Raw genomic sequence first — 26,556 nt, 5'->3', positions numbered from 1 at the left:
TGCCTTCAGAGACTGTAGGATCTTCGGGATCCGCTGAACCGATCCTCTGTGGAGGACTTTAATGAGGCCTTTGTTTACTTCAGCTGCTCCTTCTGACTCCCCTAAAGTTTGCCTCATTAGCCGCCGATACAGACATCCAGCTACAGGACGGGGATTACACATCACCTGATAATCCAGTTAAAAGTGAGGATGTGATGCTGATTTAATAACAGCTCCTCCGTGCGCCGGGGTCAGCGGAACGCCAAATCCTGGCCCAGAAGCAAAATGATTAAAAACACAGCGGCCGAAGCTCTCCTCGGAGCTCTGCACCGACCCGACCTAAACAATAAAAGCTGTTCTGCTCCTCTAATGGGAATCCACCAAACCTTTCTGTGGACATTTTCTGATAATTAAACCCGCTCCTGCAAAGAGCCCCGGTATCTCAAAGCCCAGCTTTGCGCCCCTGCAGCCGGCGGCGTCACTCGCTGCGTCTCAGGTAGATTTTGCATGGCTCGGTCAAGGCTAAACTGGAGCGGATGGAGCGTTGCAGTTTGAAGGTCTCCTCCTTTATCTGCCAATTCCTGGAAGCCGGGCCTATTTGCATTGCTTTTCATTTCCACGGGCTCGGTGGTGAGGATGATAAAGAACGAGGAGCGCACTGTTCAAACCTTTAACAAAGCAGGCAGCAGCTCCTGATTTGCATGAAAAAAATAGATGGACACAGCCCCCCCTCCCACCATCATCACCGCTCGGGGCGGATGCTTGTTCTGTGTCGCCCCTAAAGGACAGGCTGGGCCCACGGTGACAGCTACACATACGGGTTTCAACTTAAATGGGCATAACGTTCCGTATTAATGATGGTTGTGCAGCTTTGGACCATCAGCGGCGAGCGGCCTCCCACATGGCCAGTCAGCGCTGAGCCTCATCAAGTTCTCATTAAGTGAAGTTACACCTGCCTCTCACAGCATCCATGCCGCTGCACACTTATGTTTTATTTAAAAAACTTTTAATCGCCTGAAGCATTCATTCAATTTTTATCACTGTACATTTGTCCCCACAGAGATGGGTCACCTCAGCCGGCTGACAGCTTCACTGTGGTTTACAGCTATTATGTTTCAGTCTGATCAGACTACAAGTTAGGGATGTTACTATTTACCAGAGCTTTTCCTGTTTGGTCTGGACTTTAATGAAATATGTAAAATGTTCAATTTTACATGACTAACAACAAATGAGGAAAAGTATTACATTTTCTTTACTTTGATGTTTATGACCCCCAAAATTAGGAGTGATGGTAAAAATAGACCCAAGTAACAAACAACCGTGTCAATAGCGGGTATTTCCGTCACTCGCTGCAATGACAGCTCGTCCACGAGTGCGTCATGCGGTTCTACCTGGTCACTTGGGGGTCCGATCATCCAGTCTCTGCTTCAGCTGGACCCTGGTCCTGCTCTATGGGGTTCAGGTCAGGGGTCACTGCTGGCCAAACCATATGAGGCCACGCCCACTTCCTGAAGTCCAGCTGTGACAGTTCTGGCACCACGTGGTGGAGCGTTATGATCCATGAACAGGACGTTGGGGTGTTCTGGTGGAATGATGATGGTTCTGTGAGGTCAGAACCTGCAGTGACTGGACCATAGAACTTGGTGGTGCCGGTCCAGATTGTTGCTCCTCCTCCACTAAAGCCAACGCTGGGGAACACGTCAGCTTATCGCTGACGACCATCATTTATGTGTCATCAGTGGACAGGATGGTAGACCATTGCTGCATTCTGAAGGTCACATGGTGTTTAACCCTTGTGCTATCCAATGACCCCCCCCCCCCCCTTCCATTGACGTGTTCTCCCTACCATGACAAAGGTGGATAAAGGTGTAAAGATTTCATGTAATCCATGGACACCAGTGAAGATCACAAATCATTGAAGAAAAAAGGTTCAGAGCACTGTCTAGTGGGTCTAGATGACCCAACTCCCAATGGTAAAGTGCCTAGGATAGCACAAGGGTTAAACAAGCTCTGAGCTCAGAGGTCCTTGGGTTCTGATCGTGGTTGTGGTCTGTCACTGGCTGGGCTCCTGTTCTGGGTCTGTCACAAGGTTTAATTTAGTTTAATTTAATTTAGTTTAGTTTAGTTTAGTTTAGTTTAGTTTAGTTTAGTTTAGTTTAGTTTAGTTTAATTTAGTTTAGTTTAGTTTAGTTTAGTTTAGTTTAGTTTAGTTTAGTTTAGTTTAGTTTAGTTTTCCACAATGTGTCAAACGCAACAAAACCCCTCACAGTACAGAATGTGGAAAACATGGACATCCCCGAAGCAGCTGCTTTTTGTTAGGGGTCCAGCATTTCAGGTCTGACAGTAGTTCTGGGTCTTGATCCAAGTCTGCTGATGACACTTTGAGACGAGTTCACCTGCACACCTGACGGCCTACCACCAACCTGCAGGCGCTGTGGTCAGGTGGTGCTGCCTGTCCGCTCAGCGGCGTTGTCTTCATGACTGTTTGAATGGTCACCTTGGAATGACTCACTGACTAAATCGGCTTTTTAGACCCACAGAATGTTGACTTGAAGCCACATTGAAAGCTTTTTCTGTACGTTTCTCTTTGCGTCTCGCGGTGAATCAAGTCATTTCATTTTTGGCAATATATTTCGTAAATTCAATATTGATTTTCATTGTTTCGCGGATGACACTCAGCTCTATCTGTCCAGTAAACCCAACTCTTGTATTCCACCTGCCTCCCTCTCCTCCTGCCTGTCTGAAATAAAAACCTGGTTCACCCTAAACTTCCTCAAACTTAACAGTGATAAAACCGAATTACTCCTCGTAGGTTCCAAATCCACCCTTTCCAAAGTTTCTAATTTTAACATTTCCATCGATTCCTCTCCAGTTTTCCCCTCCCCTCAAGTAAAGAGTCTGGGTGTCATCCTTGACAGTACATTATCATTTCAATCCCACATCAATAGCATTACTCGGTCAGCCTACTATCATCTACGTAATATTAATCGTCTCCGCCCCTCCCTCACCATCCACTCCGCCTCCATTTTAGTTCATAGTCTGGTCACTTCTCGTCTCGACTATTGCAATGCTCTTCTCTTTGGTCTTCCCAACAAAACTCTAAATAAGCTTCAATTGGTCCAGAATTCAGCTGCCCGCATCATCACCAGAACCCCCTCCTTCCATCACATCACTCCCGTTCTCCAGCAGCTGCACTGGCTTCCAGTAGCCTTTAGGATTAAGTTCAAGCTCCTTCTCTACACTTTCAAAGCCCTCCATAGCCTGGCTCCCTCCTATCTCTCTAATCTCCTCCATGTTAACACTCCCTCTCGCTCTCTTCGGTCTTCTTCCTCCCTTCAGCTCTCTGTCCCTCCGGCCCGTATGGTCACCATGGGGAGCCGTGCCTTCAGTCGCTGTGCTCCCAAACTCTGGAACTCTCTCCCCCCAGACCTCCGTAACACTGACTCCTTTCTGATATTTAAATCCAGACTCAAAACCTTTCTGTTTAAGCTTGCATTTCCGGAACACAGTTTCTCATTTTCTGTCAGCTGATTTTATTAATGAATCCAATTTATTTATTGTTTTTTACTTGTGATTTTATTGTGTTTTACCTCTAGCTTTGTACAGTGACCTTGGGTGTTTTGAAAGGCGCTTTTAAATAAAATGTATTATTATTATTATTATTATTATTTCCATGCCAACATTTCTCTGACTAAATGAAAGTATCTGCATTCAGGTCCAGGTTTTCTCTCTTTTCCTGTTGAGTTTGGATGTCAGCCAGGCAGCATTTCAGAGGTAAATAATCTGCTGAGCGTGGCAGTCATTTGGGTTTCTTTTCACCACGGTGGCAAAAATGAAACTTGAAACCTCTTGTCTTCTCTTCCACTGCTTATCTGTGTGATATGCTGATGCGACGCTGCATTGGCTGCATCGCAGGAATGGTAGAGTTACCCTGCAGAATTTATGTCTGCGCTGTTGATTGTAACGATTGCTTTAACCTCCTGGTGTCTGGCCTTTTGACACACGGCTCTTCAGTCGGGTGTTTTCCTTGCCTCTCGTTCTTTCCTCACAGTCTCTGCTTCTCACTTGGACATCGTTTCTCTCCTCCTTTCTGTACCCTCACATGCCTCCTGTGGCCAGAAGTACATTCGTTTGTCACGTCACATATACAGTCTTTTTCAAACGGCATTTATTTCATCTGCTTCCGATTCACGATTTCAATACGGAAATACTCTAATGCAGTTTTGGGTGAGTTTTCACTGAGACGTGTTCTGATCTGACTCTCACAGCAGTTTCCTTTTGCCTGAAGCTGGGAGAAATATGGGCAAAAAGCAAAATGCAAGCTAAATATTCTTCAGCCTTTCAGTTTTGTTCAGAGAGAAGAAGTCTTTCACCTTCGGAAACATGCAAAGCGGGTCCAGAGAGTTCCAGAGGAACCACACGTCTGCGGTGGAAACTTTGTGGAGGTGCACGTTTTGTTCGACACAGAATGATTTGCATACACTGGATTTCTTCTCACTCTTCTGCATTATTTGGGATGTCTTTTCATGGGGAAACGTCAGGATGCTCAGTTAACTGAAGGCTTGCTAACGTGAAAATGAACAAGTATGCAGCTCCTGCACTGCTGCAGGTGGAGCTTGCTGCCCCCACACAACAGGAACAGATGCTGTGGTCCATTTTTCTGCAGCATCTCCCCTCACAGCAAAAACGTGCACTTCAAGAAAGGAAAAAGACCTTTTTGTTGCAAGAAAAATTCTGTTATTTTCTGTCTTGCAAGAAAAACAATCTTATCAAAGAAAATGTTTGAAAGCAAAATAATCTTAGTTTTAGAAAACACGTTCTAGTTAGTGACGAGTTTTTGTTTTAAAGAGGAATTCTTGGTAAGACCTTTTTGTTTACTCTACTCGCAGTATTTTTTCCTTCTTCTCTGTTTGTGTGTTTTACTTCATGTGTGTATTGTTTGATTTTCAGAATCCAGGATTAGTGATTTCTTCTGTCTCAGCGTCACAGCAGGTGAAGCTGGGAGAGTAAAATAGGTCAGGATGGATGGAGGTGAATCAGAAAAGAGGGCTGCTTTTATTCTGATATACAATCACTGGGATTTAAAATCTGCTTTAGTTGATTTCTCACTTCTTTGTTTTTTCTTGAGCACATCCAATTTCCTGGTCAGTCAGTGGGCCTCCAACACTTCCTTGTTTGACTTCCTGTGACGAGTTTTCCCACCGCAGTTCACCTTAAGGAGGCTGGAGCATCGCATTACAAAGCAGCCTTTCCTGCAGCCTCCTTCCCATCCCCACCAGGATCATAGAAAATGAAAGAGAAGCCAGCAAATCTACGAGGAAGCCAATGTCCAGTCAGGTTCTGCTTTTCTAACCCTCACAGAGAAGCAGTGGTTCAAAGAAGAACCTGCGTGTTGCATCAAATACAAAGACTTTTCCAAAAGTAATTTTCTGAAAGACGTGCCAGTGGTGTCTGCAGCAGCTCCAGCCAACACTGAGGACATGTCAATCAGGAGGCAAGTCTTGATGAAGCCATCACCTCAGGGAGAAGTTTGTGTGGCAAGTGCAAACAGAAGGAGAGTGGAAGAGGAGGCAGGTGAGAGTGTCTCCTGTATGAGTCGATACCACTTCATTTGAAATTTGTTTCCAGTTCTTCTCTTTTTCCTCCTTTGACCTCTGGTTTGGTTTACGCATCAGAAAAACTCAAGCGGGTTTTGATTCGGACAAACTTAGATTTTTTACTAAAACAAAAAAAAATGAGAACAATCTTTGGATTTATGGTTAAAATTTCAGAATGGAAACTGTCCAACAACAAACTTACTGAATTCAACTTTTAGCATTAGTAACATATTAGATACAAGCTTTTCCGAGACCCCATATCTTGTTACAATGAACAAAATTTTCCAAAACAATCAATTGTATAGAACTCGATCCATGTCTTCTGCCCTGTAGTTTATTATCGTTCCACCAGGGGGCAGTAGAAGGGCTCTTCCCACTCTTTTCAATATGGCCGCTTCCATGAAATCTTCACAGCGGAGTGTTAGGGCCACACAAATATATATATATCTATTTAATAAATCTACGACTTCAAATATTGTAAATCTAAGACTTTTTTCTCGTAAATGACAAGATTAAATTGGAGGTGAGCTTACAGAGCATCAATGGAACAGGTGAGATGAATGTTTATTGACAAGGTTCCAAATGTTTGGGAGCTCATTTGTTTGATTTACGGTTTATTAATGTTTTATTCATTACTGGGGGGTTTGCAGGATCTCTGCAGCCGTTGATGAAGACATCGGTATCCCTGCGGCTGGAAGGGTTCTGTGGTTTTGTTCGGGTCGTGTTCTGAGTGGCCCTCAGTCACACTGGTTCCAGGTTCATCATGATCCACAGCTGTCATCATTTTAGTTTCTTGCCCTCAGCCTATTGAAGTGTCTGGTTTTCAGGTCATCTACTCTGTTCTGTTTGTCACTTGCCTGTTGCACCCAGGGTTTTTTATCATATTTCAGTATATTTCTTAAATGTTTTTTTCTGTCAACAGGCCCAATCTCCCGCCACTTTGGGTCCTTCACCTCCAGGTCCTGACAATGGCTGTCCACTTCCAATCTTTACTTCCCCCACGAAAGACAAGATCACCTCCAGGTCTGTGTTTCCGTTTCCTTTTCCCTGAAACGACATGGGAAAAAAGCAAAGTTCAAGCCCAGTTTTCTCCATTTTTAACGTTCAGACTGTTTTAATTCCTCTTTGGGGTTCCTTGTGCGCCTGACAGTTACATGACGTAAGGGGACGGATGGACATGTGGGTATGTGAATGGAAAGGGCAGAATAAAGTAGCGGTCCTCTTCACCCAAACATTTCTCCGAGCTCCCTATTTTACAGACGAAACTCTGTATTACCAACACCGAACCCCCTAAAGCCGGCTACACCGACGAGAATTTGGTTTGGAGACGGTAAAAGGTTCAGAATTTCTTTGTTTTTGAAACCAATCCAGAAATAAAGCTTCACATATTTCAGCTCCAATAAACAGACACCTTTGGTGTTTTTCCTCATAGATTTTGTAAATTTACGATTTTTAAACATGTAAATTTACGAGAAAAAAGTCATAAATTTAGCCTGACTTTTAAAGTCGTAAATATACGACTTTATCCTCTCAATTTAACAGTTATGACTTTTTTTCACGTAAATTTAGAACTTTAAAGTCGTAACAAAAAAAAACGTGTTTTTGAAAGCTGGCCCTGATACTCCATCATAAAACTCAGACACGTTTGGCGGGAAAAGTTTAGCTGATTTTCTAAACTTTATGGTGAGAAAAACATATCAATTGTTCAGTTTTTTTATGACTACTCTCTCTATCTTTATCGAAAGAATGCTAAATTAGTTAATATAAAATTCTCTACAGTCCAGTTACACCGTGTTAAAAATGTGTGGATCAAATTTGAGACAGCAGGATAATAAGGTGTTTTTTCCTCAACGCTCATGTCAATATTTTAGCATCTTAAACTAACCAAACCTTACTAAATAAAATGGAAATAGAAACAGCATGGACAAAATAAAGCCTTCTTCCACTGTGACCTTCACTCATATATTTTTTTGGGAACTCTTCCTCCACTGATGACAACATTAAAGACGCTTCTTCCTTCTTTTTGCTCCGAGCACGGCTTAAAGCTCCACCAGGTCTGAGTCCAATTATTCCACACCTTTGAGTCTTAATTCCCTTGAAGTTCAATCAAGCCCTCTTTACCCTTAATTGCTGCTTTTTATATCAGGAATTAGTTGAAGAAATTAATTTGGTTTTCCTGATATGTTGGAGAAAAGCTGCAGGAGGACAAGTGAGCTTTGATGGTTTCATCAAGCAGGAGGAGAAAGCGGCCTCCAACATGAACACTACTCACCATAAATTGGATGTGGCAAACAGTGTTTGTTTCACTTCACAGATTTGGTCAGGTGATAGACCATGACCAGAACCTAAGGACCTTTGACCTCAGACATGGTTAAGCAAACGGCCGGTTTACCAGATGGGAGGGGGTTTCCAGACTAACCACTTGTCTCCAAGACCAGGTGCAGGTGACTCCACCAAAACCAAAAAGCGGCAATATTTGCAGAACAAGACCATGTGACCTTGAGGATGCAGCAATGGTCTACCGTCTTGTCCACTGATGACACATAAATGATGGTCGTCAGCGTTGCTGGAGAAGGTGATGTGAGCGATACGGTGAGGTCAACGCGTTCCCCAGCGTTGGCTTTAGTGGAGGAGGAGCAACAGTCTGGACAAGCATTAGCAGTCAGAGCAAAATCCATTTTGTTCTTGTAGATGGTCCAGTCACTGCAGGTTCTGACCTCACAGAACCATCATCATTCCACCAGAACACCCCGACGTCCTGTTCATGGATGATAACGCTCCACCACGTGGTGCCAGAACTGTCACAGCTGGACTTCAGGAAGTGGGCGTGGCCTCATATGGTTTGGGTAGCAGTGACCCCTGACCTGAACCCCATAGAGCAGGACTGGGACCAGCTGAAGCAGAGACTGGATGATTGGACCCCCAAGTGACCAGGTAGAACCGCATGTCAGTGCTTGTTTTTTGGGGTGATCTTTATAATTGTCTTTTTTTGGGGATAATAAATATCAAACTAATGAAAATGGAGTTTCTTCCCATTCGTTATTAATAATGTTAAAGCAATATGTATTTTAATTAAAATGTACACCAAATAGTAGTGATGTAAATATCCCTTACTTATTGTATCTGATCATCTTCATAAGGAGGGCTCTGGTTCTCTCCATAAGAGCTCCATCTGATCTGGTTCCTCTGCTTTTTGTTGTGCATTTAAAGCGTGGAGGCTGAAGGTGGAGCAGTTAATGGAGCACCGGCTGAGACTGTCTGTCTGCACATGTTCAGACAGGTGAGTGTAAAATGACACCGTGTTGTAATTCACCGTTTAATGGAGAAAGCTGAGGGTGCGTTGCCTAGCAACATGTGCGGTTCAGTGTAAGAAATCTGCAGAGTCTCTTTTTGCTCCATTAGAAGTATATTTGGCTTAGTGGCTTTGGCTGCATTAGAGTCGATGCATCTTTGAGGCGGTTCTCGCTGCTTTTACAGCAGCATTAGTGGCTGATTGAGTTTATGCTGCAGCTTCAACTGATTACAATAACTAGAGAAACATTCAAAGGTTGGAAATATGCATCAACAGACCAGCACCCGTATCTGACCAGAGGTATTAGGAAGCTAAAACGTGACAGACAGTCATGTTCTTTTCTCCAGTGATACTCGCTAGAGACCAGTGAGAGCAGAGAGTCCACATTTAGGCACAGCCTGCCCCTGTAAAGACATGCATTGATCCATCATGATGCTATTAGCCTCGGCTAAGGCTGTTTAACCGACAACTAACAAGCTAACTGTTTCATCTTCATGACAGTGGCACCCCCACCCCCTGAGTGTGCAGAAACGAAACGGCCGGCTTTTAAACCAGCGGATGTGTTATTGACCTTTTGCACCGGCTGCTGGGCATTCGCCCTGCGACGGGGAGATTATTGGATGGATTCCATGTTTTGGTCATACCACAGCCTCTGGGGGGGTTGAATTTATCAAATGGCTGTGGAGCGCAGCCGCGACTCATGTTCACCACCGCCTCGGGGGACGAAAAGACATTGTTTGGGGGACAGTGTGGCTCCTCTGCTCAGGTAATTGGTGTTCCAACACATGAAGTTCCTGGACAAGGCAGCAGAGGTGGATCCCACACCACGGCACTTTTGACCCTTAGCCCTCGTAGTGAGAATATTTTGATTCATCAACAACTTTTGAACACTTGTGTTCCGGAGATCCTGTCCACTGCAGTACCTGGATGGGGTTCTCAAAGTTGGGATTCCATCTTGACCTCATAAAAAGTCTAATCTACGGGATTTCAATTTAAAGCCAATTTGTGTACAACTGGTTTCGTTTTTGTGGACAAATATAGGCGTTCTGTGTTTTGGAATGAGACTGGATTGTCTTTGGAGGTCGATCCCAAATATCTTCACTGGTAACAGACACCATGAGTGAGGGCCTGAGGACTGACGTGTCCCAAACGGGCAGACAGTTGTTACTGAAGCCGATCTATCAACAAGCAAAGAAAAAGCTTCTGTGTTTGAACAACAAGCTTGACATTTTCAAAAGGATCCGGACTTTAGGAAGCTCAAGTCAGCAGACGGCTCGGTTTGCCCTGCAGGGATAACCGAAGAGCGATTACCAGAACAGAAACACATCATCACTTGAGTCTTAGCTGGAGGGTCTTTGAACCCCCATTTGGTCGTTTTGTTTTGCTGTTATCAGAACATGAAAATGTTCTTTATCAAAGCTTGAAATTAATTAAAAACAACGTCAGACACAACAAAACAACAAATGATTTATTACACTTTCATCATTTTACAAAAGCCCAACCAGAATGCTGAGTGTGTGTAAATTACAGAAAGTACAGCTGCTTGGGAAGTGCTGTGGATGCAGGACAGCCTCGTTTCGCAGCATCTTTTAGAATTTGATTTGTGTGTTTTGGTTGCGTCACACAGCTTATAGCGTTTGTGCAACAGCGTGAAATGTGAAGTCGGAGTGGCTTTGCAAGAAGCTGCTCAACCTTGTTGCCCCCAAGCTTTCTCATGGATGGCTGCCTGAGGACATGTACAAGCGTTTGCTGGCCTCGGCCTCCACTCTTAAGACTCGCCCAGCCCTCTACATTACACACTGTAAATAGCAAAGACCTTGGATCTGGGCCATGTTGACTTTAGCGCACACTAAGTTCTTGCCGCAGACTCTCCGTGTTCTTCTTTGGCTTTTCTCTCAGACTGTAGAGCGGGTGTCTTTCTTGTTTGACCATATGACTGATCACCTGGATCAGGTGTGTTTGTTCAGAAGAAGCAGCAAAGGGGGAAAATGAAGGAGGACACTGGCCCTTGTGGACTGGAGGTTAAGTCTCCTCTGATGACTGACGGTCTAAAGTACAAGGAGAACCTGGGGCAAAGTGAACAGCCACACCCCCAAACGATGACATCATTTTGATTTTGATTTGAAATGGTTTTTTTCAAGCAATCAAATAGAAATAATACACAAAAGCAAGACAATCATCAGTTATACATTCATACAGTAACTAATCAAACTTAGGATAAATAGGCATATTAATAAATATTGCTTGAAAGGGAGTGGAAGGAAGCAAACTTATATAATCCCACCCCGTTATACTATAACCATTTTATTACATGATTTATCATTATCCGGTTCCTAGCTTTTATCGGAGAGAATTAAGAATCGTAAAGTAGTCAATAAAGCACATGACACAGATGAATTACTTAATTATTATGTAAAAATAACTATTTCAGAAATCAATATTGCAAATTCAAATCAGTTATCTACAATATATGCAGATTATGTTACTTCTAAAAGTCATTCATATGATTAAAATATAATGCTATATCAGTAAAGTAGACACGACACTGTTTCAGAGATTTTCATAGCAAAATTTCATCAAGTATCAAAAGTTAAAAACATGTGCAAAATTATGTTACATTAGGAAAGATTTTTGAATCAATTTATCAATTTTTGAAGCAAGTGAAGTAACATCATTAACATCGATCAATTTAACCATTTTCAATAATTGATTAATCATTTGTTTTACTATTTTTTTTTTAATTTTTATTTTATTTTATAATAAAGTAATGCTGTAAGGGAAAAAATAAAAAAAGGGTCCATAAGCTGTCGACTGTCCAAGGTTGGAATTTCATCTTCTGCTGATTGTCAGCCGTTCTTCTGGGTACAAACAGAGTTTATAGTTCGTTTTGATGTTGTGTCTGCAGACATTAGATTAAGGTCATTATCCTTCTTCAGCTGCTATCAGCGGCGGTGAAAGTTGAGGTCAAGTTGTCTGCAGGTCAAAACTCTCTGCTGAGAATCAGGTTACGTCACACATTCGGAGAAAGCGATGAATCAAGGCGTCATATTTCTTGAAATTATTTGGCTCTTTGATTTATTATTGCATGTAGGTTCAGACGACCGTAATAAGACACTTCTCAAAGTCTTTCATGGTGTTCACAACCAGAACCTTGGACCGGTCCGGTGGACCGAGAGGTTTGACGTAAATCCTGCAGCTTTTAACCCAAGTGTTCTCAATCTGCTTCTGCTTCCTGAGTAGCCGTGCATGTTTGGCGATTTCAGCATTCCTTCTGGTCAGATGCTTGTTCAGATAAACAGTAGATCCTTTCAGATTTTTACATTGATTCATCAGAGCTAGCTTGTGTTTTTGATTCACAAACCTGATGAGGATCGCTGGTTTATCCGTCTCCTTTCTCCTGGGGAGCGGGTGGCAGTTCTCGATGGTGTTGAGATCCAGGGAAATCCCTTTAGACGTGAGAAATGTTTCGATTTGGTGTTCCAGAGACTCTGCACCGATCTCCGATTCAGAACTGCTAGCAATGCTAGCGCTATTAGCATTAGCAATGCTAGCTCCTGCTGCAATTCGCTTTGCCCGAGGTTTGATCGGCACTCCAGTGAGAATGACATTATTCATCCTGACTTGTTGTTCCACATCGTCCAGTCTTTTCTCCAGAATGTCGACCCGGTTTTCTCGTTGCTCGTTTTGAGCCCGAAATCTTCGGAAGTCTTCCATCAGTTCAATCAGCTAGCTTAGCATTCACTTGTTCCATAAAGGGATACAGCGTAGCTTTGATATCATCAAGAATCTTTTTAAGGTCTTCATATTCCTGGCTTTTCTTGGGGGCCATGGTCAGCTCTCTTTTTGGAGAAAATCAACTTTTTAAGTAATTTGAAGATATTTGTATAGCCGCCGTGAGCTGCCACGCGTGCGTTGTAACCCGGAACCATAACCATAAATCATAGCGGACAAAGCTGTAAAAATATTAAATGGGGTAAATATCGAAAAGCAATGTAAGAATCCACTAAGGAAGCAATTTTAGAACTTTTTGGGGATATCTAGTGGAGGTTTTGAACTTATTATGGGATGCCCACATGACCTATGGTGTAAACCTTGGCGGCCATTTTCTGGCAAAATCTGAGATTTGGTGATTTTCACGTTTTGCTGCTATATGATAGAGGTTCAAGCAATTTTAATTACATTTCACACACATGACGCCACCTTGAGTCTAGAACTGCCCCTGTGGTTTCGTTGACCTTTAGTACCAGATGATAGTCAGAGTGAGACATCTGTCGTTTCTGTTAAGTTTCGATTTTAAATTTTTGTCAGAGTGAGTGCTCTCACCATGCGTTCTCAAGTTTGATGGAGCACATTTTCACGGAGATGCGGCCATGTTCGTGCTGAGCTGGCTCTGTGCGTGCGAGCGTTGGGAATTTTCCGTCTTTGTAAGTTGATTATACATTTTTTTATGTTTCTTAGGAAGTTGTTTAGCTGTTTCTTGTGCAGTTTAAAGTGTTTCTTACAAGCTGTGAATTAGCATTTGGCCTGTCATACCTTCTTATGGAAAGCTAATGATTGTCTGTGAACACATTTTTTCTGTTTTATTTCAGTTACAAATAATAATATGAGTATTGTTCGAGATGAAGAGAAATTAAAGAAGCAACTCAAACCAAACTAGGAAGTACTCGTATTTGTTCGCTGGCTGTCTAGCAGCATCAAATCACATGTTGTGAGGACAGTACACATCTAGACCCACTAGACAGTGCTCTGAACCTTTTTTCTTCAATGATTTGTGATCTTCACTGGTGTCCATGGATTACATGAAATCTTTCCACCTTTATCCACCTTTGTCATGGTAGGAGAACACGTCAATGTGAAGGTGGGGTCATCAGGTAGCACAAGGGCTAAGCGACAAAAACATAGAAGTGGTTGCTATGGAGATAAAACCAACAGAAGAGCAGACATTTTGAATAAAAGTGGCTTTGACATCAATTTGTCACATGCGGCTCTAAATAGCCTCAATCACAAGTGGACAGGCGGGGGTAGAGGGGTGGGTGGCAAGGGCAATGGGGTGCTGTGAGGGCAGTGGCAGGTAGCACCTTTGGGTCATGCAACACCACTTGCGACTTTCATTCAAATATAAGTTCCACACCAGAAAAGTGGGGCCTCAGTATAAATATAACAAATCTTGACAACTAACAAAAAACCAGGCCAGCTATCGTTATGTAACAAACCCCCCCTAGTGGTTGTTTGGTTAACTAAAACAGGAAGTTGCCTCTTGATTGTGGCCAATGTTCTGCCATGGAAAAGGTAAGGGATAGCATCCAATGAGGTGTCCACTATCAGATATTTATGGACTTTGCAGTAGTAACTGTCCAACGTAAAGTATTATCCCTCTTTATAGCATGGTCACTTACAGAAGGAAACTAAAATCTATATATATTATTAGTACTTTAATCTTTTATTTTCAAGGTTTCAATTTGTTTTTACAAGAAGCGGACTATTTGATGCGTGACACGTTGTCATGGTAATGGATACAGAGCCTGTACCTGGTTCTGTTGCTGCTGGTGTATGGGGAGTGACAAACAGTGTGAATATTTAATTGCAAATGAGCTTGGGTCTCCTCTTCAGCACCTTTTCAACCTAAGCCTGAATGTGGGACATGTTCCATCCCTCTGGAAGACCTCGTGTATTGTTCCTCTCCCCAAAGTCAAGCATCCTAAATAAAACAAGGACAATTGGACTGTAGGACTGACCTCATACGTGATGAAGACCCATGAGAGGTTAGTGCTTCAGCAGCTGAAGCCACAGGGCCAGTTCGCATACAGGGAGAGATTAGGGGTGGATGACGCAATCCTCTTCTTGCTACACCGCACCTATTCCCACCTGGATGAAGGAGGCGGCGCTGTAAGAATGCTTTTCTTTGATTTCTCCTGTGCATTTAACACAATAGATCCTCACCTGCTGCAGGAGAAACTCACCAGGATGACTGTGCAACCATTCTTGGTGTCCTGGATCATTGACTACCTAACAAACAGGCAGCAATATGTCCTAATGGGGGGATCTGTCTCCAGGACCCTCAGCTGCAATGTAGGAGCACCACAGGGGACAGTGCTGTCTCCTCTTCTTTTCACGCTGTATACGTCCGACTTCCGCTATAACACCTGGACCTACCACATGCAGAAGTTCTCAGACGATACAGCTATTGTGGCCTACATCAAAGGAGAAGAGGAGAAGGAGTACAGGCGGCTGATGGAGGACTTTGAGGCCTGGTGCGGGGAGAATAAGCTGCAGCTGAACATCCAAAAGACCAAGGAGATGGTTCTGGATTTCAGAAGGAAAGCCCGAACACCTCAGCCCGTGCACCTACAGAGGGAGAGAGCGTACGGATGGTACAGACCTACAAGTACCTGGGGGTTGTGTTGGACCACAAGCTGGACTGTACTACCAACAATTCATGACTTTAGCATTTATTTCACTGAGGCCGTCTGTGCTCAGCTCAGCAGGGACTCTTACTGACTGCTTCCTCTGCAGCTTATGCCTGCACTTTTCTGAAGCTTTCAGGAAAGTCAGATCGGATCGCATCTACTTTATCACCCAAGCATTCGCCCAAAAGGCTTCCATGGTCTGAAAGGTTTAACACCCACATGCGGTTCAGACCATCTGAAAGTACGTCATGTTGTATGCAGCCATAGAGTGGGCCTGTCATCCTCCTTTCCATCCGTCTCCTGCCCTTGTGTCGGTTTCAGGCTGACTCCATTTACATAACACCCTTTCAAGGTTGGCAGCCAATTAGAATGACATTCTGTGGCAGTGACAATGAAAAGACCCAAAACACTTTAACTGAGTGCTTTTTGTACCAGCAAACATTGAAGTGATGAAGCATAACATACGTGTATATACATGTGTTTTTAGTCTACAAGTGGTTTGTTTTTGTTAAGACGGGAATCTACTTGTTTTTCTTTTTGCGTTATGTAGGTTTTATCTTTACTTTTAGCACAAAAGAGACGTGTCAAAGGGCGGTAAACTCTTCTTCAATCTAGTTTAGAAGGACACTTTGTTCTGAGGTGATAAAGCATCTGTTCTTTCTCCAAGTACACAAACTTTTTTCTTCTTCAGAACAACATAGAAGTGCTTTTGCGTTTTAAGAGCATCATTTCAATCATTTTAACAGTTCAGACATCAGTGTTTTGGAGATTATGTTGTGAGTCTGTGTGAATTATTTATATATATATTTTTAACAAATGGAATTGGTTTTCTGTTTTTATTCCTTATTTGAGATAGCTGTCAAAAAAGAGGAAAATAACGTGTCGACACAGTGAATTTCTTCTCAGGTTGAGGTGACAGGCTAAGTTGTTCCTGTGTCTTTTGAAGCTGAGACTGACGAAACAAACCGCTAATTTTCTTCTGTCGTCGTGTAAAAGAACAAAACCTCAAAAAAAGAAATGCTGGAGTCAAAAAAAACAATAATTTAAAAATGAAAAACAAATATTTAGAACTCGTACGGGTTTGAGATCAGGTCAGTGGTGGGGCTTTATGGGCAATAAAAGTTAGAAAAAATAAATAAAAGTTCAACATGGATATGAGAACAGTGCTTTTGACTGAGATTGGTTCATATTGTGCAAAGTGGCAAGAAACTGTCTTGAAAATTGTCAAAAAACTGTACACAAACATTTTCTCTCTACTGGTTCAATGGGCGTCTATGACCTTGATTTGCCTGCAGGTCGCCTGCGTGTCCCGTACAGGTTTGACCATTTTTCCCCCGCAGACAGTCTGTATCCACCAGTAAAAGCAGTTTGGACGAGGGGTTCACAGGAAGCAGTGTTTTAGAAACCGCAGATCATCACCAGAGCTTCCTTTGAATTTTGAATCAACAGAAGACGAGCAAGAAGAAAAGCTTCGATTTTGCATTTCTTTAAAAAAAATAGTTAATAGGAAAGCATTTTTCTCCTGAAAAACAGAACTTTATTAGACTGGTGCCTGATTGTGCAACAGCTAATAAAATGTATGAAGTTTCCTGTTTGATATTATTGCTAGTATTGTCTTTGAACGCTGAACATTCATTCATTAATAAACAAAGCGTAACCCTTGTTCTATCCTAGGCACTTGAACATTGGGAGTTGGGTCATCTAGACCCACTAGACAGTGCTCTGAACCTTTTTTCTTCAATGATTTGTGATCTTCACTGGTGTCCATGGATTACATGAAATCTTTCCACCTTTATCCACCTTCCTCACATCACGTCAATGTGAGGGTGGGGTCATCTGGACCCCAGAGGATAGCACAAGGTTTAATTATACTTTTGAGTTTTCTTCTTGTTGCATATCTGGGAATTTCATGTTTCTTCAAATTTACAGTTACATGTTTTTATTTTCCTAAACAAGTGGAAGCAAGAACATTTAAACTTTCCATTTTTCCTCTTAAACATTAGTAGGTCAAAAGTGGAATTTGTCGAATTGTGTCCAAATGATGCAGTTTGCGTTAATGCAAAATCTCTATTTCATTTTTGTAAACAGACCCCTGGGTTTTATGCATGTATAGTTTCCAAAAATGCAAAGCTCGTCATGATGCCAACACTGACCTCATTTGCGTTTTGACTTCAGCTCAGCACAGCAGAGATCTCAAACTACCAAAACAAAGGCTGCATTTCTTCACTGATCGACTGCAAAAGGTTTGGTGAAAAATCTGTCCTAGCTCCACATAAAAATATAAGTTATTGTAACCACTTGTCTGTGTAGCTGCTCTCTGCCCTCAGAGGGAGATCTGCAGATTATTAAGCAGCAGTACAGTCACCTCAGTCCAAGAAAGGAAATGGGCAATTACCCAGAATGCTGTTCCTGCTTAGGACCTGTGATTTGGCACCAGTCCTATCACTTAGTCATTGTGGCTGCAAGCTGTAGACCTTTAACACTAATAGGCTGGCATGTGTGAGCCTCTCTAAAGCAAGAACAGTCTTTTCTGTTTGGGTCCGTGTGTGAAGCCCAAACTGCTGAAATGTCACCTGACTCCAAACCTGCTCCAGCTCCTTTTTAAATAGTTTGTTCATTTCACCTGTAACCTGTCGCGACACACATACCATAAAGAGTGGGAATTCTTTACTGACCGTTTATTATATGAAACTATAGACAATAGGACACACTTGAGAACTTCTGGGTTTGGCGGATGAGTGACTAGATGCAGGCGTCTGCTCCGAACTTTTATAACTTTTATTAGTCAAATCACTAATTATCTGACCCCTCTCAGTAGCGTGTTGTCGTCACAACTCAACGAGGACATTTTACTGTGAGTATGTCTCGAAAAAAACAGAAGAGACGAGGAAAAAGAGGAAGACAGTAGTGCTGTCGTTTTCATCGCGGTGCCAACGGCTAAGCTAGCAGATACCAAAGCGGAGCTGCTGGCTGAAATGAACCCTTGTGCTATCCTCTGACCCCCACCCTTGCATTGACGTGTTCTCCCTACCATGACAAAGGTGGATAAAGGTGGAAAGATTTCATGTAATCCATGGACACCAGTGAAGATCACAAATCATTGAAGAAAAAAAGGTTCAGCGCACTGCCTAGTGGGTCTAGATGACCCAACTCCCAACGTTAACGTGCCTAGGATAGCACAAGGGTTTAAGACACCTACACCAAGTATGAAGCAAAATTGATAACCTTGATTAACGTGTCGTCCAACTGGAAAGAGCAGTAGACTGTACCGCATCTTCGGGCTACCTGAAGACGCCTAAAGCTCTACCCCCACTGCCTTCATCTCACAGCTACTTTTTGAAATGCTTGGTTCAGTTATTTTGACAAATCTCCCCCAGACCCATTGCCAAGCCGAAGCCTTCAGAGAGACCACGGCATGTCCTCGTTTGTTTTCACCGTTTCCAGACACATTTGTTGATAAATGCACTTGCATATTTGATCATGTATATGCTAATGCATATAAATTAATGGTTAAATGCTGTTTGTCATGCTAACTTTGAGACGTTTTCTGTGTGCATCTGTAAGAAGAATGCTTTGACAAAAGACTGGTTTTTGCAGGAAACAGCTGGTTTTAGGTAAATATACCAGTTTGTTTCAGACAGGTTTGGTTTGTTTGTTTGCATTGAAATTGTAATTTGAATTCAAATTTTTGGGAGAAAAATAGCAATTCGCCGCAGATCACCAGACAGAGAAGGTAGTAGGATGTGATTTTATTAAAATATATAATACCCTTCAAAATGTTTTTGTGCTCGGTTGAAGCTGATGCAGAAATGACTTCACAGAGCCACTCAGACTCAAATCTCCTCTTTACCTCCCACAGAGCCACATTCCTGCAATCATGCTCCTCTCCATGATATTTCTTTTTGCAGAAATGTTTTCGTGGACTTGCACTTATCTTAAACTGTCTGTCACTTCAGCTTTATGCACACTATCACAGTTTATAGTGCCAAGAATTATGTCTTTGCTCCACAATCTTATCTATCAGTTTGCTATTTTTTGCACAACACAGCCCCCTCGCCGTAAACTGTCTGCTTGATTACACACCAACCAGACCTTTTCTGCGCAGCTGTGATTGCTCCGTATTTCAAACTGTCTCAGATTGGTAACAACAGAAGTGACAGAATGCTTAAAAGATTATCTTTATAGTTCTGCCAACTTTAAATGCTTTGCTGTGCTCCTCTCAATGCAAAATATGACAGGTACTTGGTAGCCACTGATAAAATGTCATGTTTACTTACATCCGCTTTTCTGCAGCCGGGATTCTAAGGTTCAAGTAAAATGCCTCTGTGAAATATTTGGTTATTTTTCAGGATATTTTAACACTATCATCTTCATATCTGCCTCTTATGATTTTTAAAAGAATAACGATATATTTCAAATCTTACACAAATATATACTGTAGTTGAAGAATTTAACCATAGACAACTGCAGCTCTTGGATAACATCAATGCTTCTGTACCTGACCGTGTACCTCCTCTCTACTGCTGTACCTGACTGTGTACCTCCTCTCTACCGCTGTACCTGACCGTGTACCTCCTCTCTACTGCTGTACCTGACCGTGTACCTCCTCTCTACTGCTGTACCTGAGCGTGTACCTCCTCTCTACTGCTGTACCTGAGCGTGTACCTCCTCTCTACTGCTGTACCTGAGCGTGTACCTCCTCTCTACCGCTGTACCTGACTGTGTACCTCCTCTCTACCGCTGTACCTGACTGTGTACCTCCTCTCTATTGCAGTACCTGACCGTGTACCTCCTCTCTACCGCTGTACCTGACTGTGTACCTCCTCTCTACAGCTGTACCTGACTGTGTACCTCCTCTGTACTTCTGTACCTGACCGTGTACCTCCTCTCTACCGCTGTACCTGACCGTGTACCTCCTCTCCACTGCTGTACCTGACCGTGTACCTCATCTCTATTCAATTCATTTTTTTTCTTTACCGTTTTTCCCTTTCGGGGTCACTGGGCTGCCGGAGCCTATCCTGGCCACTATTCAATTCAATTTAATTTTATTTGTATAGCCCAAAATCACAACAACAGTCGTCTCGATGGGCCTCGTAAAAAGTGAAACATGAACTCAAAAGGATCATGAATACATAGAGTTAAAAGAGGAAAATACTAAAATGAACTAACAAACTGACTAAGCTATACTGGCATCTCTGCCCTTAGACCCCCCTTCGCGGTAAGGAAAAACTCCTGAAAAAAAAACAGATTCCGGAAAAATGAAGAAACCTCAGGGGTGCCCACATGAAGGAGGGATCCTCCCCCAGGACGGACAGGCGATTTACCAGAACCCTTAGAGAAGAATTAACTTATCTAACACTACAACTACATATACAAAAACAAAAACAAAGTCCAGCACACGAGCTTCATCCAGCTGTGGTTGGGGGGACAGTCAGGGGCGCGAGTCGAGCCGGAGACAGGAACCACAGCCAGGTGTAGGAGCAGGAGCAGAGACGAGGTAAACGGTCAGGAACAGGAGCACGGATGAACCAACTGGAGTCTGGAAGCACTCCCACTCCCCAGGAGGGGAGAGGGAAAGAGGGACAATACTTGAATCACTGCACCAAACAGAGGCATGGAGAACTAAATGATGAATAATGATCAAGAATAGAGGAGAGGAAGGGTAGAAGTAGATGAGAAAAGAGGACAGAACCCCAGTGCACCATAGTTACCCCAGCTTCAACTTCTAGCAGCCTAAAAAAAAATTGTTATTGTTATTAATTTTAATTTAAACACATTAACATTAAGTTAAATAATCTCTAAATACTAACTAGTCTGATATATATATATATATATATATATATATATATATATATATATATATATATATATATATATATATATATATATATATAATAGCATGTCCAAAGAGGAATGTTTTCAGTCTAACTTTGAATGTAGAAACTAAGTCGGCCTGCGTTCTGAACAATCTGGAGACTTCTTAAGGAACTCTTAGGACACGCTGCTAACAAGGAGTTACAGTAATCCAGGCTTGACGTAACAAATGCATGGATGAGTTTTTCAGCATCACTCTTAGAAAGTATATTTCTGATCTTAGCAATATTCCGCAGGTGAAAAAAGGCAGTTCTACACGCCTGAGATATGAGAGCCTTAAATGATAAATCCTGGTCAAATAAAACCCCAAGGTTTCTAACTGTGGAATTGGGGGCTATACTTACACCATCCAGGGAGACTATCTGAGCAGACAGAGCATCTCTGAGGTTTTTAGGACCAAGTATAATGACCTCAGTTTTTTCTGGGTTCAAGAGGAGGTAATTAATTGTCATCCAGGTCTTGATGTCTCTGATGCAGGCGTTCAGTTTCTCTATATTGTCATTCTGGTCAGGTTTAATAGATAAATACAACTGCCTGTCCGTCCTAGGGGAGGATCCCTCCTTCATGTGGGCACCCCTGAGGTTTCTTCGTTTTTTCCGGAATCCGTTTATTTTAATAGTCCTTCCTTACAGAGAAGGAGGGTCTAAGGGCATTGATGACTAGTTTAGTTTAGTCTGTTTAGTATTTTCCTATTGAATTCTATGTATTCATCATGCTTATGATTTTATGTTCACTTTACAATTACCAGTACGAAGCCCATTGAGATGACTGTTGTTGGGATTTTGGGCTATATAAATGAAATTGAATTGAATTAAATTTGTGTTTGAGCCTAAATGTTTCCTGTTGTCACCAAAGCGTCATTTACCTGGGGGAGGAAATTGAGACGCAGCTTTAATTTACAATGATGACCTTAGCCAGAGGGAGCAGACACAAACGCAAAATATTTACAGTTTGTTTACAGTGACCTAAAGGTCATCAGCTGAAGACGGGTCAGGCTGTGGCGTCTGCGCAAATTAATGTGAGACTTCGTCATTGTTTACGCACTGAACTCCTCCACAGACTCAGTTATTAACATGTCCGAATTTATTATTATCATTATTTATAATTCCAGCTTTTAACAACCAAAGAATTCAAAATGTGTAAAAGCAGAATTGATTGTGTCAGACTTAGCAGGTGTAGCTGTTATTGTGGCCATAAAACCACATAAACCCATCATGTCTTGCTCTTCATTTACTGTCTGGCTCTGCAAAGACATTTGTGGAACATTTGCTCCCCATAGCGGATCTGGTCCACATCAAGTCTTCTAGTCTGGAGTTTGAAAGAAAACAAATGCTACAGTACCAAACAACCATTTTAAGGTGGTGTTCATACAGAACGTGATTCCTGATTAGGTATTGCCAGCGACATCTCTGGTGCCAAAGGGTTAAATTTTTATTCTTCTTTCGCCGTCTTTTGGGACATACAGGAGCTCTCCAGGCAGACCGGTCTTGGGCGAGTCCTTCCAGCCGTCCCCATGTTTTCTCCTCACTCTTGACCCCTGCTTCCAGCTTTCTGCGCCGCGTCTTCCTTGGGGATTCCATGTCAGCGCCTGCAATGTAGTGCTGGATGCAGGTTTTTCAGGGTGTGGCCGATCCATCGCCATCGTCTGTTGGAGACGTCTTCCTCGCTGGTTGCCGTCCTCTCCCATAACTCTTGGTTGCTGATGATGTTGGGCCTTCAGGATTCTACTGGGACAGGGGTTAAAGGGTTAAAGTACATTACGTAAATACATAAACATGCACAGTATACACAGAGAAACAAAAGAAGCAGTCCGTTAGATTGTTAAAAATCCTAAACAAAGTTAACATATGACACAACAGCATGTGTCAAACTTGCCTCAAAGTGAAGCCAATTAGAAAAGATTTAGAGTTTTAGTTCAAAAGCTCCACCATAGATGAGGCCTCCAAAGATGACATACAACAAATACAACACATCCAACATGCTTGATCCCAACAGCATCTCTGATAGTTTCTCTGTATTTCTTTATTAGGGGAATGCACTTGATGACAAAAGTCCACCAGTTGAAGGTAACAAACATTATCTTAACTCTGCAGCTGAATTTTTAGATTTGATATTTGATCATTTTCATGTTTGTGGAGACTTTGTTGAACTTAAGGGAATATTGTGTAAAAAGGGATTTGTTGATATACTTTGTTGAGGGTTCATAGATAAAGGCTGAAAGTGTTGTTAAGCATTGGTTATTTGATTTTTTTTTTTTTTTTATATTTCTTTGTCATAATTTCAGATAAAACAGAAGCCGTTGGGATTGAGAGGGGAACGTCAAATTCCCGGGTTCTGCTTTGTGTTCGGTTAGCCGTTTGCTTCTTGCTATCACAAGCACGCCTCACCTTAACAGAACTCAGATTTATCCGTTTTTTCCTGCAGGCCGGCCAAGAAGATTTCACTTCTTCCACCTGAAAGGCTCAGAGCTGCCTTGGATGTAAGTTAAGGGATTCAGAATCAATGTCATCCAGCTTTAAAGCTGATTTGAGTGCAGAAGCTGCTCCGGGAAGTTTCAGTGTCTGCCGTGTTGTTTCTAGGATGAAATGATGAAATGCCAAATGCGCCGGCGCACGCATCTCCAATCTATACCAGAAACAGCATTATGGATGAGGAATGAGATGATGGGCTGTCTGTCCTGAACAGCTTCCACAGTCCTGTAACGCAGAAGCATCCAGGTCTCCGTGCGACGGATGACGGTTTCATTTCTCCCCTATTACCTTTATGGTTTTGGGTTTTGTTGCATCAAATCTATTTCCTCTTCAGCACATAGTCAGCACTGACGGTGTTGGACCCAAAATGCAGGAGCTCAGAGCAGGGAGCTTGTGGCCCGCCCAACACATGTTGTGTATTTGTTTTTTTTTGTCTGCTACTGAATAGCAACGATTTGAATAAAAAAAATACTCAGAAATGAAATGTTGGGCTTAATTTAGTTATATATATATATACCGTATGTCCTTAATCATCAGAAAAATGCTACAAGAACACATTACAAATACCCAAGACACTATTTTCAGGGAAGCAGCTAAATGAAAGACTTAAAATGTCTCAACCATTGACTGCACATGAGATTTGGACTGAGTAACTCCGCCCCCCTGGGATTTAAACCAGGAAGTGGCTCCAAGAACAAAAAGTCCCACAGACTTCCATAGAGAAATAAACAGCTGTTCCTCTGTCATTCTATTGGTGAGAATAACCGTTCTAGCTCTAAAATGTTCTTGATAATCCTTATTTTTTCATGATATTTTTACAGTAGTCCAAGTTACTGAAATTATAATCTGACCAGTCAATGGATACTTTTGATACTTTCTTCTGAGTTTTTCTTTAAAACATACAGTAAAGAGCTTGAGTTACTTCGAGAGTTCATGCAAGTGCAGCAGCTGTCTTTATGTGGCGTTGCCAGATTGGGCAAAAAACAGCCCAATTTGTGCAGGAAACTACGGTGGCCGAGAACCGCCATTGCAGCAACAAAAAAAGGAGCAAAACTAAAAAACTACTAGCAAATAATAAAAGCAACTAAAGAAAGGAGCAAAAAAAAAAAAAAAAAACTACCATCAAATAAAAAAAGCAGCAACTAAAAAAAGGAGCAAAAAAAATAAATAAATGCAAAAAAGTGATGCATCTAGAAGAACGGCTGCAAATTATTTTTTTCAACTTTATTGTGCAAAACAGAAGAACAATACAAAACACAATTTTACAAAGTAAACTTCAGATATGCCAGGGGAGCATATTAAGTGCATTTTAAATAAAGAAAGCCACGATGAAAGTGACATCACCGCGGAACTGACACCGCAACAGATCCAGGATCAGTTTGGAGGATCGGTTTGGCGAAAGAACACCAGAAGTGGATTGGCTTTTCCCACACCGCTGCTGAAAGGAGGAATACGCAAAAAGGAGGAATACGGAAAACGAACAAGTAAGTGAAATTGTTGGTGTTTAAATGTTACTATGTGTAATTTTGACGCTATTTGGTTTTAGCTCCGGGTTTATTCTGGTTATAGGCTTGCTAGCTGTGTGAACGTGATTCGTGGGCATATTTGCTGAAAGTGTTTGATTAATGTGATATGTGTGTGTAATTTTAGCGTAATTTGGTTTTAGTCCCAGGTTTTCTTCTGGTTATGGTTAGCCCCGCTAGTTGCGTTCATGCCGAACGCGATTCGCAGGCAAATTTGAATCTACCGCCTCTCTTGCCATAGTTACATTTTTTTTTATTTAGTTTTTTCTTGGCTGCGGAGCAAAGTCTCTGCTAGCCGCCTGTCCAAAAATGTGTTTCAGAGCTTGTAGTACCAGTTATTAGCTGCAGCCACATGTGTGCTAAAAACATGAGCTGAAAGCTCCTCCCACACAAGTGGCATCAGCTAGTAACTAGTACTACAAGCTCTGAAACACATTTTTGGACAGGCGGCTAGCAGAGACTTTGCTCCCCGGCCAAAAAAAAAACAACCAAAAAACGTTTCTATCCTGTGTTTTATAACACATTTAATGACCAAAAAAGCTGTGTATTTCCAAAATTGTTCTATAATACAACATTTCAAGAAAAAAGTATCAATATCTGTGATACTAGCCCAGTAATTATTCGGATCCATACCCAAATTTCCAGTATCGCCCATCCCTACCAATTAGGTGCCTCAATAAGAGTAGGTGACTAGTTGGCATAGAAACATTGGCTTGACTGCTTACCGATGACACGTCTCCAACGTGGCGTATTAGGAAAAAATTGTGACACATTTGACTTCAAGTGGTTGAAGCTGGAAGTTAACTAGCTTCCAGATCCAGTCTCTGGTTTAACCGTCAGCCGTGTGTTTCCCTCCTCTTGTATGTGAGAAGCATAAAGAGACACAAACGTTTCATTAGTGTTTGGTTTATTCACCGAAGCACGGATGACATTAGAAACTCAGACAGAAGAAGATTTTACATTGCATCATTTTGTACTGTGGTGTGTGTGTTTGTTTGTGTGTGTGTGTGGGGGGGAGGGGGCTATCTTAACATTGTCTGGGTTTTATACAAAATATTTGTGTAATTTATTTTGTTTAAAAGTTGATCATGTTTTTATGGCTAGCAGCAGTTGGAACAGTTATAGAAATAAAGTTTTATTTGTTTTAATTTTACTTAGATCCTATAGATCCTGTGGATCCTATATATCTTATAGATTTTGTAGATCCTGTAAATCCTAGAGCTTTTATAGATCCGGTGGAATCTATAGATTGTATAGATCTTATAGATCCTATAGATCCTATAGATTTCATAGATCCTGTGGAACCTATAGATCTTACAGATCCCGTGGATCCTATAGATCTTATAGATCCCATAGATCTTATAGATAGTTTGGATCCTATAGATCTTATAGATCCTGTAAATCTTAGAGCTT

The 26,556-nt window shown here is 42.0% G+C and overlaps 1 protein-coding gene across 11 annotated transcripts; it reads left to right on the top strand.

Annotated features, from left to right (window-relative positions):
* The first annotated feature begins 8,391 nt into the window (after positions 1 to 8,391).
* On the top strand, positions 8,392 to 24,099 carry LOC144992231 (uncharacterized). Of its 11 annotated transcripts, none has more exons than XM_078947797.1 (6): positions 8,392 to 8,522; positions 8,787 to 8,856; positions 23,179 to 23,215; positions 23,434 to 23,497; positions 23,574 to 23,628; positions 23,729 to 24,057. In XM_078947797.1, exons 2-6 carry the CDS (start codon positions 8,845 to 8,847, stop codon positions 23,828 to 23,830), a joined length of 270 nt encoding a protein of 89 aa, XP_078803923.1. In that variant the 5' UTR covers positions 8,392 to 8,522; positions 8,787 to 8,844; the 3' UTR covers positions 23,831 to 24,057. The 11 variants fall into 11 exon arrangements, 3 of the variants coding, with proteins under 3 accessions (XP_078803923.1, XP_078803922.1, XP_078803921.1); XM_078947796.1 differs by having other exon boundaries at positions 8,395 to 8,510; XR_013656120.1 differs by lacking the exons at positions 8,392 to 8,522; positions 8,787 to 8,856 and adding exons at positions 13,157 to 13,292; positions 22,615 to 22,895 and having other exon boundaries at positions 23,729 to 24,058.
* Positions 24,100 to 26,556: the final 2,457 nt, after the last annotated feature.

This window comes from Oryzias latipes, chromosome 5 (genome assembly GCF_053564925.1).
Source record: "Oryzias latipes strain Hd-rR chromosome 5, Olatipes_Hd-rR_3.1".
Classification (NCBI taxonomy): Eukaryota; Metazoa; Chordata; class Actinopteri; order Beloniformes; family Adrianichthyidae; genus Oryzias; species Oryzias latipes.
Note: the sequence above shows the minus strand (reverse complement) of the source record. Positions and strands in the feature narration are given on the sequence as shown.